A 15,682-nucleotide genomic window follows, 5' to 3' on the forward strand; every position below is an offset into this window, starting at 1 on the left:
AGGCTTAAGTCATATACATGAAAAGCCAGCACATGGCCTATCCAATACAACTCTGAATCATGGTGTAACCACTCCACATATTCTTACCTCAGTGTGTGTGTGTTGTGTGGGGGTCTGTGTGGTATTCGTTAACAGGGGAAATGCACGTCTTTTGTTTGTTTGTTTTTCCTCTGTGTTTTTGTTCTGGTTCTTTTAATTAGCTTGTGGAATGGATTTTTAATTGCACCGCATCCCTTTTGTGTGCACATGACGGGCATTTGATCTAAGAGGTCTGAAAAAATGTATGTTGTTCAATTGTATCTGGGTGTGATCGAGCGTATGGATGTAAATGCATGTGCCCAGAGTATGTGTGTGGGCTTTATGTAGAGGAAGTGTGTGTGTGTGTCTCATGGAGCAATGTGTGTGTCTCATGGACGTGTGTTTATGTGAGTGTGTAGTGTGTATGCGTGTGTTCTTAACGATCCCCAAGCGTCGCCTGTCTGTGTCTCCCACACCTCCTCAGTGGGGCTCAGCTCATTAGCGGCGACGCCTGGGTGGATTAACCACACAAAAAGGCACATGGACTGCCGACACAACCCACACACCATCTGCTCACGTCTAACCACTCATGTTTAGTGCTCTTCAAAGCCATCCAACTTCGTCTTAGAAAATACAAACATGGGTGTGTGTAGCAGTGTCCCTTCCCTCTATACCTCTCACATTCATCAGCTACAGAAGGAGCTTTCAGTCTGTTGCATTCATTTATTCAATTAAGTCTCTATTTCGTCAACATGGGAATTTAATACGGAATTCCCTTCTGTCTGTCTACGACTGATGATTTTTTATCAGAGACACACACACACACACACACACAATAGGTCAAGACAAATTACGTTCGGAAATCAAAACAGAAAAAAACGTCCCGCTCTGAGGGTGGATAGAAAAAAAGCCCTGTGCCTCCTCCTTAGTTACAGCAGTCAGTCCAACTACAGCTTTAATTCATTTGATTAAAAAACTATTTGGAGCGCCCCCCCCAAAATCTCAACTTTGATAATTACCAGAAAAATTGCAATTCCCCAGCTATTACATCCAATTAGGGAGGGAGGGATGGAGTAAGGGAGGAGAGAAGAACCAGATGGAAGAGAGAGAGAGAGAAAGACATCGAACAGAGCTTGAGCTCAGTGTGAGCCTAATATGAGAACAGCATCAGCACGACCTGAACACAGCATAAGCACTACCCCAGCAGACATGAGACCAGTCATACACAGCACGAGCTAAAGGATGGTGAATCACAAGCTAAGGATGAGCTTTCCACACTCAGGGTCTGAGTTTGTGTGTGTGTGTGTGTGTGTGTGTGTGTGTGTGTGTGTCCATCCCATGACTGACCTGTCTTGGGCTTGACTTTCTTGGACGGCTGTTTCTTCTTCATGAACTTGGCGGCTGACTCCTGTTGCAGGGGTGGCTCCTCCAGGTCCGCAACAGCCTCCGCGATTGGCTCACAGCCCCCTGAGTGACAGGAAAAAGAGCATGATCAACAGCCAATCACAGAGACTGAATCCTATCGTGAGATATACAATGAGTGCACAAAACATGATGCTCTTTCCATGAAAGACTGACCAGGTGAATCCAGGTGAAGGCTATGATCCCTTATTGATGTCACTTGTTAAATCCACTCCAATCAGTTTAGATTAAGGGGATTATTAAGACTTGAGACATCAAATCAAATGTATTTATAAAGCCCTTTTTACATCAGTAGATGTCACAAAGTGCTTATACAGATACACAGCCTAAAAACCCAAACAGTAAGCAATGCAGAAGCACGGTGGCTAGGAAAAACTCCCTAGAAAGGCAGGGACCTAGGAAGAAACCTAGAGAGGAACCAGGATCTGAGAGGGTGGCCAGTCCTCTTCTGGCTGTGACTGGTGGAGATTATAAGAGTACATGGCCATTAAGGCCAGATCATTTTTCAAGATGTTCAAACGTTCATAGATGACCAGCAGGGTCAAATATATATATACATGTGTGTGAGTGTGAGTGTGAGTGAGAGAGAGAGAGAGCATACTTAAGTTCACACAGGACACCAGATAAAACAGGATAATTTCACCATATAGGACAGACTTGACCCTAGCCCCACCGGCACATAGACTATTGCAGCATAGAAACTAGAGGCTGAGACGGGGACGGGGACGGGGGGGACGGGGGACGGGGGAGAAATAGGGCCTACCAGGCAGGATATAAGCACAGCCCCCTCACCACTAGAGGGATATCAACAGACCATCAACTTACTACCCTGAGACAAGGCTGAGTATAGCCCACGAAAGATCTCTTCCACCGCACAAGCCCGAGGGGGAGCAAAACCGGACAGGAAGATCACGTCAGTGACTCAACCCACTCAAGTCGAGTATAGCAAAAAAAGCCTGGCACGACATGACACACCCCCCCTAGGGAGGGCATGGAAGAGCACTAGTAAGCCAGAGCCAGCCAAGCAGAGACAGCAAGGGTGGTTCGTCACTCCAGTGCCTTGCCGTTCACCTTTGCACCCCTGGGCCAGACTACACTCAATCATAGGACCTACTGAAGAGATGAGTCTTCAGTAAAGACTTAAAGTTCGAGACCGAGTCTGCGTCTCTCACATGGATAGGCAGACCATTCCATAAAAATTGAGCTCTATAGGAGAAAGCCCTGCCTCCAGCTGTTTGCTTAGAAATTCTAGGGACAATAAGGAGGCCTGCATCTTGTGACCGTAGCGTACGTGTAGGTATGTACAGCAGGATCAAATTGGAGAGATAGGTAGGAGCAAGTCCATGTAATGCTTTATAGGTTAGCAGTAAAACCTTGAAATCAGCCCTAGCCTTAACAGGAAGCCAGTATAGAGAGGCTAGCACTGGAGTAATATGATCAAATCTTTTGGTTCTAGTCAAGATTCTATCAGCCGTATTTAGCTCTAACCGAAGTTTATTTAGTGCTTTAGCCGGGTAGCCGGAGAGTAGATCATTGCAGTAGTTTAATCTAGAAGTGACAAAAGCATGGATTAGCTTTTCTGCATCATTTTTGGACAAAACATTTCTGATTTTTACAATGTTATGAAGATGGAAGAAACCTGTCCTTGAAATATTATTGATATGTTCTTCAAAAGAGAGATCAGGGTCCAGAGTAACACCAAGGTCATTCACAGTTGTATTTAAGATGACTGTACAACCATCAAGATTAATTGTCAGATCAAACAGCAGATCTCTTTGTTTCTTGGGACCTAAAACTAGCATCTATGTTTTGAGTTTAAAGTAAAACATTTGCCGCCATCCACTTCCTTATGTCTGAAACAGGCTTCCAAGGTAGGCCATTTTCGGGCTTCACCATGTTTCATCAAAATTTACAGCTACAGTATGTGTTGTCCGCATAGCAGTAAAAGTTGAAATTTGTTTTTCCAAATGACATCACCAAGAGGTAGAATATTTAGCGAGAACAATAATGGTCCTAAAACGGAACCTTGAAGAACACCAAAAAACGTACCATTGATTTGTCAGAGGCCAAACCATCCACAGAGATAAACTAATATATTTCCGACAGATAAGATCTAAACCAGGCAAGAACTTGTCCGTGTAGACCAAATTTGGGTTTCCAATCTCTCCAAAAGAATGTGGTGATCGATGGTGTCAAAAGCGGCACTAAGGTCTAGGAGCACGAGGACAGATGCAGAGCCTTGTTCTGACGCCATTAAAAAGTAATTTACCACCTTCACGAGTGCAGTCTCAGTACTATGATGGGGCAACAGCTTTTCAAAAATGTCTGAGCGGAATGGCCGATTCGATATATATTTTCCGGGTCAAGGTTTGGCTTTTTCAGGAGAGGCTTTATTACTGCCAATTGTAGTGAGTTTGGTACACAGCCGGCGGATAAGGAACCATTTATTATTATCAACATAGGAGGGCCAAGCACAGGAAGTAGCTTTTCAATAGTTTAGTTGGAATAGGGTCCAGTCGGCAGCTGGAAGGTTTAGAGACCATTACTATTTTCGTGAATGTGTCGAGAGATACCGGATTAAATTTTTTTGAGTGCCTCCAATGATCCTAGGTCCTGGCAGTTCTGTGCAGACTCATAACAACCGAGTTTTGGAGAAATATACAGATTCAAAGGAGTCCATAATTTGCTCTATAATGATTATGATTTTAGGTATGTGTGGATTGAGTTTGTGTGCCAAGACAAAAAATTTAAGTGCCTTTGAACGGGGTATGGTAGTAGGTGCCAGGCACACCGGTTTGAGTGTGTTAAAAACTGCAACGCTGCTGAGTTTTTTACGCTCAACATTTTCCTGTGTGTATCAAGAATGGTCCACCCAAAAGACATCCAGTTAAGTTGACAAAACTGTGAGTCCAAACGGGCCAGCATCCCTGTGGAACGCTTTTGACACCTTGTAGAGTCCATACCCCGATAAATTAAGGCTGTTCTTAGGGCAAAATGGTTGCAACTCAATATTAGGAAGTTGTTCCTAATGTTGTGTACACTCAGTGTACATACACAACTCAAACCTGTGTGTAAAATCATTCTCTGGAGTATCAAGTTAGGATTTGGCCTTAACATGTATCAAATGTGTAATTAAACTGTTTATCTTTAGCTGCCCTTTTTCAAGTGACAAAGTGTCAGTAATTGTCAGCTGTGGTTATGTAAGAACTTCATCTTCTACCAGCGTCTACAAATGTAAATATTATCGTGTATGTGCATGTGTTTATGGAATGTGTGTGTATGTGCGTGGACATGTAGGTGTTGCCTATGTGCATAGTTGTGTGTGCTGGGGGTGTCACAGTGAGACCCCCACCAAGAGTATCTATCGGCTCTTTAATACTAAGGATCAGTGGTAATTAGGGCCCTCCTAGAGTCTATGAATCAGACCCCTTACGTCTCCCTCGCTCCTCTCCGCTCTACCTCCACCTCTCCGTCTATCCCCCAATCCCTAGGGCTTTTTTCATTTTTCACGCCACATTCATTTTACATCCTCAAAACACACCGTCTGAGCTGGCGGTGGTGTGTGTGAATGTGTGTGTGTTAGTCTGGGTATGTGGTTAAGTGTGTAAGCTTTCATATGCGTGTGTGTGTATTTAAAATGTCCTTTACCTCTAGGCAGATTACCCTAATCCCTGTCTAATATTTATCCTATGCTATAAAGCCAATCTTGTTCTGTTTGGTGAGGCTAATTGGCTGGGATGGCCCATGGGGTTACTCTGAGCTGAAAGGCAACAGGCAGTCTCAGTCTTTTTTCCCTCTGCCTGGCCATGGGCTTGTTTGAAATTGGATACGCCAGCCTTTAATTGGGCAGGTGTTTTTCTAAGCTTGTCTTTTTGCGCTGTCTTGCAATTTTGGGCAGTGGCGGTGTGTGTGTGTGTGTGTGAACAAGGTAGTGTGTGTGTGCAGAGAGAGAGGGGGTCGTGTGTGGGGACAAGGGTAGTGTGTGTGTGTGTGTGTCTTAACCTCTGCCCGGCCTTACAACAACACGTTAAGGAAAGGGCCCCCACCTCCGGACCACCTTTAGCCTGAAACTGAGCTCTTTAGGTGGGGAGACAAGCCAGGCAGCCCTCTCTCAGACTGTAGCATGGAGCTGCACACTGTCACATATACTGGGATATGAAAGATGTTTTGGTCTGGGAGACTGGGTTAGTTATGGTCCAAGCCGCTGTACTGTCTGGTTGTGGTCGAGTTTGGTCTCCTCCAGTAAGGCGTTTGATTGTAGTTAGAAGAGCAAGTAGATAGGTTGGAACTGCTGGACCGTTTGGTCGTGGTTTAGTTTGGTCTCTGTTCTAAAACGGTTGGTCGTGGTTTGGTCTACAGTATGATCAATGCACTACTGGACCGTTGTTGCTATTCAATTTCTGTAGACCGTTTTATTTTATGGTTACATCTACGGAACCATTTGGTTGTGGTAAAAAAAAGTAGAGCAGGCACCAAACCACTGTTGGTTGTGGTTTGAATGTGTTAGACCGTTGTGTAGTGGTTCAGGAGACCATTTGGTTGTGGTTTGAATCTGTTAGACCGTTGTGTATTGGTTCAGGAGACCATTTGGTTGTGGTTTGAATGTGTTAGACCGTTGTGTAGTGGTTCAGGAGACCATTTGGTTGTGGTGTGAATGTGTTAGACCGTTGTGTATTGGTTCAGGAGACCATTTGGTTGTGGTTTGAATGTGTTAGACCGTTGTGTAGTGGTTCAGGAGACCATTTGGTTGTGGTGTGAATGTGTTAGACCGTTGTGTATTGGTTCAGGAGACCATTTGGTTGTGGTTTGAATGTGTTAGACCGTTGTGTAGTGGTTCAGGGGAACATTTGGTTGTGGTTTGGTCTCAAATCTTGCAGATTGTTTGTTTGTGATGTGATCTCTAGTAGCTCCTCTTTCTCCCCTCCCCAAAAGGAAGTGCACTTCCTGGTTTTTACCTATCTACCTTTACAGTCTGAACCTGTCCCAACTACAAAGTCAACACCAAGGCTTTTTTATCCACTCTTTATGATGTCAACATTGTAAAAGTCAGGAGAGGAGGGAGATCGTTGGAAAGACACTGGGTTTTATGGTTATACTGTTGAGCAGTGAGAGAGATATGGCCACTTACTGACACATTGCCAAATTTGATAATGCGCGCGCACGCACACACACACGTGCACGCACCCAGAAAGAGAGAGTGAGCCAGACGGAGACATACAGAGACAGCGCTCACTAAATGGGGATTAGCCTAGGAATTCCAACCGCATCAAGTAGTTGAGCATTAAGTAGAGCTTTAGCTAGCAGAGCAGATCCCATTCATTCAGTAAAAGTAGTCCTGCTCTCAACTACAACATCTATTTCCTCTCCCCTCTCTTTAAGTCTTACTGGAATAGATCTCCTAACCACAAGGCATAACTGGAATCCTCCCAAAACAGCTGAGAAAGGAGGCTTCAAACACAAGACAAGATACATATGTTTACGCTGTCAGAAATGGCTCCCAAAGACAGATTAGGATATAGGAACAAAGGAATTCTCAGTGGACTTGGAATGTATTTTAGGACTGAGAAGCTGCCATTTCTAGAGTGTTAATTAGAGATGTTCGTAGAGGGGATTCTGGGAGAGAACACACACTTAAATACATGTAAAGAATACAGTAAGAGACAACAACACCCCCCACCACACACACACACACACACACACACCTCAAAGCATGCTTACATAACGTCCAGTCAACAACCTGCACCCCAGTAGTATATTACAATCTAATTCCCCTGGCAGTCACTTTATCACAACATATGGTTTTTCTCGTTCAAGATCTCCCAACTGTTGCCAAAAACGCCTGGTTCCAGCCGAGTAGCTAATGTATTCAACACATAGCAGGGAGAGGGGAGTTTGACTGGTTCGAGAGAGAGAGAGAGAGACCACAGCAGACAGAGCTGAGACAGAGCTGCATTTCCTGACAAAATGTAAAAAATATAAAACAATTAGAGAATGTCATTTCCCCAAATGTGAAACCCTTATTCAAAGACCTCTCTGATGAGAATAGGCTACCTGTCCTGTTGGGGGAGGACGCAGAGAGCTGTGGATTGGCAGCAAACTACATTGCTGCCTGCCATAAGATGAGGGACAGTGTCTGACAGACCAACCTGCACATGTCCTCTATGCCATTGTTATTGTTCAACATATGGTTATTTTGACCCTTGATTATTGTTGTTGCTGATGTCCCATTGACAATATTGATTAATATTATAAATCTCCAAAGTAAGCTTTGGCAATATATAAATTGTTACGTCATGTTAATAAAATAAAGTAAATTGAATTGAGAGAGAGAGAGAGCGAGAGAGAAAGAGGAGAGAGAGAAAGAAAGAAAGATAGAGCGAGAGAAGGAGAGAGCGAGCGAGAGAGAGAAGGAGAGAGAGAGAAGGAGAGAGAGAGAGAGAGAGAGAGCGAGAAGGAGAGAGCGAGAGAGAAAGAGGAGAGAGAGAAAGAAAGAAAGAGCGAGAGAAGGAGAGAGCGAGAGAGAAGGAGAGAGAGAGAGAAGGAGAGAGAGAGAGAGAGCGAGAAGGAGAGAGCGAGAGAGAGAGAGAGAGAGAATGTATAGGTCTCTGACTAATGTGAAAACATGATGGGGGGTTGGATGTGCTCCCTAAAGGAGACTTGTTCCCCAGCCTGTGTTTTTCCTGCCCAGTGTGGAGTGGAGACTGGAAGTTCCATATAAAACGTCATAAATCATGAGGTGGAACTGTGGTGTGTGTGTGTGTGTGTGTGTGGATGCAAAGGTATCAATCTTCTTCTGTGGTGGGAGAGAGAAGATATGTATAAACACAAAGGCTATGAAATAGATGTACAGTGAAAACACACAACCCAAAGAGGCCACAACATCTAGTTCATTCTATAATGAACCTCAAGCAGAGAGACCTAAAGCTATGCTTACTGACACAGACATGGATAGAGTAAACAAGAGATAGAGATAGAGAGAGATCAAGAGAGATCGAGAGAAAGAGACAGTGAGAAAGAGAGATAAATGGGAGAGAGCGACATTACACCCACAACACCAAACCCACACTGTAAAGCAGCCCAACATTTGACCTAATGACAAAGCAATGCTAACAGTTCTATGAGTAACGAAGGCCATGTGATAAACAGTACTGACTGAACTGTTACCATCAGGTGCTGCAGACATGGTGTGTGTGTGCACGTGTGTGTGTGTGTGTGTGTGTGTGTGTGTGTGTGTGTGAACAGAGGCCAAGAGCAGCTGTTAAAACCAGAGTCTCAACAGGCCGCCCAGGTGATGTCATCAGAGCGAGACGCAGGGTCAGGTGAGGAGAGGGTGAGCGGTGAGAGAGAGGGATGAGGAGAAGGAGAGAAGAGGGTCTCACTGTGTCCAGGAGACAGGAACCTACACATCTAACAAGTGGTGTGTACAAGTACGTATGTGTGTCATAAGAGAGAAAATATTCTGCGTATCCTTCAGTCACAGATATAAGCACAAATAGGCTATATCAGGGAGTACTGTACATTTGTGTCGGTCTGCACTGTATGTGTTTTTTCAACTGTCAGGTCACACGCAGTATTGGTAGTGGGAAGATCACACAAACTACAAATCCCATCCATCCATCCACTTTTATACAACGCCTGGAATAGGGTGTACTGCATGGCCATGAAGTGGGGCTTGTTATGTGTGTGTGTGCAGTCTCCGGGGAAGACTGTTGCCGCCGGTGTTGTTGGAAACATAAACAACTTTTGCGTTTACAGCCGATTGAAAAAGCAACATCTTGGGGTTTGTAACAAATTACTGTTTACATAAAGAGTGACAGGGCTTTGGTCATACAGGAGTTGCCTGACTCTCTCTTTCTCTGTGTGTGTGTGTGTTTTGGCAGCAGACCAACGGTGAAAGGAGAGAGACCGGATGACATGGATCCTGTCTGCTCAATACTCTTGACACAGACACACACACACACACACACACTAGAGTCCTGCATCAGGTCGGATACACAATACAGGATCAGAACAATTATATTGCTGGTCAGAAACATTTTAAATCAAGATAATAGGGCCTACACTTTTTACAAACCCAGGAGCTTGTTGTGTTACATTGTGTTGTGAATTCCATTCTGTGAGCGGCGAGGCTTCCAGCCATGAACGTATTGAGAGAGCGTGGAGCAGGGAACTGTCCATTATTTGTGTGGTGCTGAAACATTCTAATTTGTCCAAGCACAGAGCTTATGTTCCCTCCCCCCACGTGAGAATAGGCAACGACAAGTTGCGAAGTTTATTTTCTCTAATGGGTAACGCAGGCTAACTGGAGAAATAAAAATAAAGGTTATGATGGGGGGCTCCACCATCGTGGAAACAGGTGCTGCACAAGTGAAATCCCCGGTTTGGAAGGACAACAACCCGGTGGATGGATACACAGCCTGCAAAAAGTGCAAGCAGGTATTTGTTTATGATAATTCAATTAAATATCAGTTAATTATTAGCCTACGTTAATTCAGGCTGTTGTTTATTTAGACCATACGCAGGCCATATAAAGTGTAAACCGGTGCGGCTGGTATAAGTTTGAGTAGGCCTATAATAGCCTATTTTTGCAGCCTACAGTGCATTCGGAAAGTATTCAGACCACTTCACTTTTTCCACATTTTGTTAAGTTATGGATTATATATATTTGTTCTCATCAAATCGACACACAATACTCCATAATGACAAAGCAAAAACTGATTTTTAGCAAATGTATTCAGACCCTTTACTCAGTACTTTGTTGAAGCACCTTTGGCAGCGATTGGTATGACGCTACAAGCTTGGCACACCTGTATTTGGGGAGTTTCTCCCATTCTTCTCTGCAGATCCTCTCAAGCTCTATCAGGTTGGATGGGGAGCGTCGCTGCACAGCTATTTTCAGGTCTCTCCAGAGATGTTCGATTGGGTTAAAGTCCGGGCCACTCAAGGGCATTCAAAGACTTGTCCCGAAGCCACTCCTGCGTTGTCTTGGCTGTGTGCTTAGGGTCGTTGTCCTGTTGGAAGGTGAACCTTCACCCCAGTCTGAGGTCCTGAGCGCTCTGGAGCAGGTTTTCATCAAGGATCTCTCTGTATTTTGCTCCATTCATCTTTCCTGACTAGTCTCCCAGTCCCTGCTGCTGAAAAACATCCCCACAGCATGATGCTGCCACCACCATGCTTCACAGTAGGGATGGTGCCAAGTTTCCTCAATTTTTAAAAATGTTTTAGTCATTTAGCAGATGCTCTTATCCAGAGCGACTTACAGTTAGTGAATGTATACATTTTCATACTGGCCCCCCGTGGAAAACGAACCCACAACCCTGGCGTTGCAAGCGCCATGCTCTACCAGACGTGATGCTTGGCATTCAGGCTAAATAATTCAATCTTGGTTTCATCAGACCAGAGAATATTGTTTCTCATGGTCTGAGATATCTTTTAGGTGCCTTTTGGCAAACTCCAAGCAGTCTATCATGTGCCTTTTACTGAGGAGTGGCTTCCGTCTGGTCACTCTACCATAAAGACCTTATTGGTGGAGTGCTACTGAGATGGTTGTCCTTCTGGAAGCTTCTCCCATCTCCACAGAGGAACTCTGGAGCTCTGTCAGAGTGACCATCAGGTTCTTGGTCACCTCCCTGACCAAGGCCCTTCTCCCCCGATTGCTCAGTTTGGCCGGGCTGCCAGCTCTAGGAAGAGTATTGGTGGTTTGAAACTTCTTCCATTTAAGAATGGTAGAGGCCACTGTGTTCTTGGGGACCTTCAATGCTGCAGACATTTTTTGGTACCCTTCCCAAGATTTGTGCCTCGACACAATCCTGTCTCGCAGCTCTACGGACAATTCCTTCGACCTCATGACTTGGTTTTTGCTCTGGCATGCACTGTCAACTGTGGGACCTTATATAGACAGGTGTGTGCCTTTCCAAATCATGTTCAATCAATTGAATTTACCACAGGTGGACTCCAATCAAGTTGTAGAAACATCTCAAGGATGATCAATGGAAACAGGATTGACCTGAGCTCAATTTCGAGTCTCATAGCAAAGGGTCTGAATATTTATGTGAATAAAAAAATCAGCGGGTGCGGCTCCAAAAAACTGACCTGTGTAGGACTCTGACACAGACACACACAAACACACCCTGGATGGACATCATATAAGGGATAACTCCAGTAGTCCCAAATAAAACACATTATTGCGACTTAACTGGTTTATTGCACACATCCATACAGTAACAGTCCCAAGCTACTGCATATATCAACTACTGTAGCTGATCTAAATAGCTGTGTGTGTAATGCGTGTCTATATCAAGACAGTTGTCGTAAGCTGTCATAACTATCAAAGACCCTAGCTTCTATACCACTACCATAACAGCATTATGTACTTTAAGCCTAACGACAAACAATGTCCAGTTTAACAACAGCAAAATACATGTAAAGAAAACGACCATGCAACTACACTATCCCAGAACTAAGTATTCTACATTGGTCAAGAACCCACATCCATGTTGTGAATTAATTACAAGCTCCAAAGCATGAACGCGTCAAGCACTCAATAAGGCAACTAATTATTCTATTTGTGGAGAGGGAGGTTTTCAGCTGTAAACCATCATTAATATTTCCTCACTCCACTGTATCCATATTCATTAGTCTGGCTGGTGGCTACCTACCGCTTCACAATACTGCCCCTGTGTCCATCAACACTCCTCATATATCATATTAAACATCTAGTATTAATCAACTGCTGTGTTTGATGGGGTGGAAACTGGGGAGAGAACTACTGAAGGGAAATGGTCGAGTTGATATGTCATCGACACACTTGTGTGAGGGGTGACTGCTAAAGAGGGGCAAGGGAGAGAGGGAGGAAGAGAGAGAGGAGGGAGAGAGGGAGGAAGAGAGAGAGGAGGGAGGAAGATAAGAAAGAGGGAGGAAGAAGAAAGAGAGAGGAAGAGGAGAGAGGAGGGAGGAAGAGAGAGGAGGGAGGAAGAGAGAGAGGAGGGAGGAAGAGAGGAAAGAGGGAGGAAGAGAACAGAGGGAGGAAGAGAGAGAGGAGGGAGGAAGAGAGGAAAGAGGGAGGAAGAGAACAGAGGGAGGAAGAGAGAGAGGAGGGAGGAAGAGAGGAAAGGGGGTGGAAGAGAACAGAGGGAGGAAGAGGGAGGAAGAGAGAGGAGGGAGGAAGAGAAGAAAGAGGGAGGAAGAGAAGAAAGAGGGAGGAAGAGAGAGAGGAGGGAGGAAGAGAGAGAGGAGGGAGGAAGAGAGAGGAGGGAGGAAGAGAAGGAGGAGGGAGGAAGAGAAGAAAGAGGGAGGAAGAGAAGAAAGAGGGAGGAAGAGAAGAGAGGAGGGAGGAAGAGAAGAGAGGAGGGAGGAAGAGAAGAGAGGAGGGAGGAAGAGAGAGGAGGGAGGAAGAGAGAGGAGGAGGAAGAGAGGAAAGAGGGAGGAAGAGAAGAAAGAGGGAGGAAGAGAAGAAAGAGGGAGGAAGAGAGAGAGGAGGAGGAAGAGAGAGAGGAGGGAGGAAGAGAGAGGAGGGAGGAAGAGAGAGAGGAGGAGGAAGAGAGAGGAGGGAGGAAGAGAGAGGAGGGAGGAAGAGAGGAAAGAGGGAGGAAGAGAGAGGAGGGAGGAAGAGAGGAAAGAGTGAGGAAGAGAAGAGAGGGAGGAAGAGAAGAGAGAGGGAGGAAGAGAGAGAGGAGGGAGGAAGAGAAGAAAGAGGGAGGGAAGAGAAGAAAGAGGGAAGGAGGAAGAGAAGAAAGAGGGAGGGAGGAAGAGAAGAAAGAGGGAGGGAGGAAGAGAGAGAGGAGGGAGGGAAAGAGAGAGGAGGGAGGAAGAGAAGGAGGAAGGAGGATGAGAAGAAAGAGGGAGGAAGAGAAGAAAGAGGGAGAAAGAGAAGAAAGATGGAGGAAGAGAAGAAAGAGGGAGGAAGAGTGAGAGGAGGGAGGAAGAGAGGAAAGAGGGAGGAAGAGAGAGGAAGAGAGGAAAGAGGGAGGAAGAGAAGAGAGGGAGGAAGAGAGAGGGAGGAAGAGAGAGAGGAGAGAAGAGAAGAAAGAGGGAGGGAGGAAGAGAAGAAAGAGGGAGGGAGGAAGAGAAGAAAGAGGGAGCAAGAGAAGAAAGAGGGAGGAGGAGAGAGAGGAGGGAGGAAGAGAAGAAAGAGGGAGGAAGAGAGAGAGGAGGGAGGAAGAGAGGAAAGAGGGATGAAGAGAAGAAAGAGGGAGGAAGAGAGAGAGGAGGGAGGAAGAGAGAGAGGAGGGAGGAAGAGAAGAAAGAGGGAGGGAGGAAGAGAAGAAAGAGGGAGGAAGAGAGAGCAGAGGGAGGAAGACAGAAAGGAGAGAGGAAGAGAGAGAGGAGGGAGGAAGAGAAGAAAGAGGGAGGAAGAGAGGAAAGAGGGAGGAAGAGAAGAAAGAGGGAGGAAGAGAAGAAAGAGGGAAGAAGAGAAGAAAGAGGGAGGAAGATAAGAGAAGAAAGAGGGAGGAAGGAAGAGAAGAAAGAGGGAGGAAAGAAGAGAAGAAAGAGGGAGGAAGAGAAGAAAGAGGGAGGAAGGAAGAGAAGAAAGAGGGAGGAAGAGAAGAAAGAGGGAGAAAGAGAAGAAAGATGGAGGAAGAGAAGAAAGAGGGAGGAAGAGAGAGAGGAGGGAGGAAGAGAGGAAAGAGGGAGGAAGAGAGGAAAGAGGGAGGAAGAGAGAGGAAGAGAGGAAAGAGGGAGGAAGAGAAGAGAGGGAGGAAGAGAGAGGGAGGAAGAGAGAGAGGAGAGAAGAGAAGAAAGAGGGAGGGAGGAAGAGAAGAAAGAGGGAGGGAGGAAGAGAAGAAAGAGGGAGCAAGAGAAGAAAGAGGGAGGAGGAGAGAGAGGAGGGAGGAAGAGAAGAAAGAGGGAGGAAGAGAGAGAGGAGGGAGGAAGATAGAGAGGAGGGAGGAAGAGAGGAAAGAGGGATGAAGAGAAGAAAGAGGGAGGAAGAGAGAGAGGAGGGAGGAAGAGAGAGAGGAGGGAGGAAGAGAAGAAAGAGGGAGGGAGGAAGAGAAGAAAGAGGGAGGAAGAGAGAGCAGAGGGAGGAAGACAGAAAGGAGAGAGGAAGAGAGAGAGGAGGGAGGAAGAGAAGAAAGAGGGAGGAAGAGAGGAAAGAGGGAGGAAGAGAAGAAAGAGGGAGGAAGAGAAGAAAGAGGGAAGAAGAGAAGAAAGAGGGAGGAAGATAAGAGAAGAAAGAGGGAGGAAGGAAGAGAAGAAAGAGGGAGGAAAGAAGAGAAGAAAGAGGGAGGAAGAGAAGAAAGAGGGAGGAAGGAAGAGAAGAAAGAGGGAGGAAGAGAAGAAAGAGGTAGGAAGAGAGAGAGGAGGGAGGAAGAGAAGAAAGAGGGAGGAAGAGAAGAAAGGAAAGAGGGAGGAAGAGAAGAAAGAGGGAGGAAGAGAATAAAGAGGGAGGAAGAGAATAAAGAGGGAGGAAGAGAGAGGAGGGAGGAAGAGAGAGAGGAGGGAAGAAGAGAAGAGAGAAGAAGGAGGGAGGAAGAGAATAAAGAGGGAGGAAGAGAGAGAGGAGGAGGAAGAGAAGAAAGAGGGAGGAAGAGAGAGAGGAGGGAGGAAGAGAAGAAAGAGGGAGGAAGAGAGAGAGGAGGGAGGAGGAGAGGAAAGAGGTAGGAAGAGAATAAAGAGGGAGGAATAAATAGGGAGGAAGACAAGAAAGAGGGAGGGAGGAAGATAAAAGAAAGAGGGAGGAAGGAAGAGAAGAAAGAGGGAGGAAAAGAAGAAAGAGGGAGGAAGAGAGAGAGGAGGGAGGAAGAGAATAAAGAGAAGAAAGAGGGAGGAAGAGAAGAAAGAGGGAGGAAGAGAATAAAGAGGGAGGAAGAGAGAGGAGGGGGGAAGAGAAGAAAGAGGGAGGAAGAGAGAGGAGGGAGGAAGAGAAGAAAGAGAAGAAAGAGGGAGGAAGAGAGAGAGGAGGGAGGAAGAGAAGAAAGAGAAGAAAGAGGGAGGAAGAGAAGAAAGAGGGAGGAAGAGAGAGAGGAGGGAGGAAGATAAGAAAGAGGGAGGAAGAGAGAGAGGAGGAAGGAAGAGAAGAAAGAGAAGAAAGAGGGAGGAAGAGAAGAGAGGGAGGAAGAGAGGAGGGAGGAAGAGAAGAAAGAGAAGAAAGAGGGAGGAAGATAAAGAGGGAGGACGATAATAAAGAGGGAGGAAGAGAATAAAGAGGGAGGAAGAGAGAGAGGAGGGAGGAAGAGAGAGAGGAGGGAGGAAGAGAAGAAAGAGAAGAAAGAGGGAGGAAGAGAAGAAAGAGGGAGGAAGA

At 45.7% G+C, this 15,682-nt stretch overlaps 1 protein-coding gene across 1 annotated transcript in view; it reads right to left on the bottom strand.

Moving 5' to 3' along the window:
- Positions 1–15,682, bottom strand: part of LOC311114437 (protein PTHB1-like) — a gene marked incomplete at its 5' end in the record, with an annotated part of 165,235 nt that overhangs the window by 64,098 nt on the left and 85,455 nt on the right. Inside the window, 1 exon segment of the mRNA XM_084157191.1 lies at positions 1,366–1,485. Within this exon segment, the coding sequence (XP_084013317.1) occupies positions 1,366–1,485 (120 nt within the window).

Source organism: Coregonus lavaretus (assembly GCF_964263955.1).
Source record: "Coregonus lavaretus genome assembly, chromosome: 3".
Classification (NCBI taxonomy): domain Eukaryota; kingdom Metazoa; phylum Chordata; class Actinopteri; order Salmoniformes; family Salmonidae; genus Coregonus; species Coregonus lavaretus.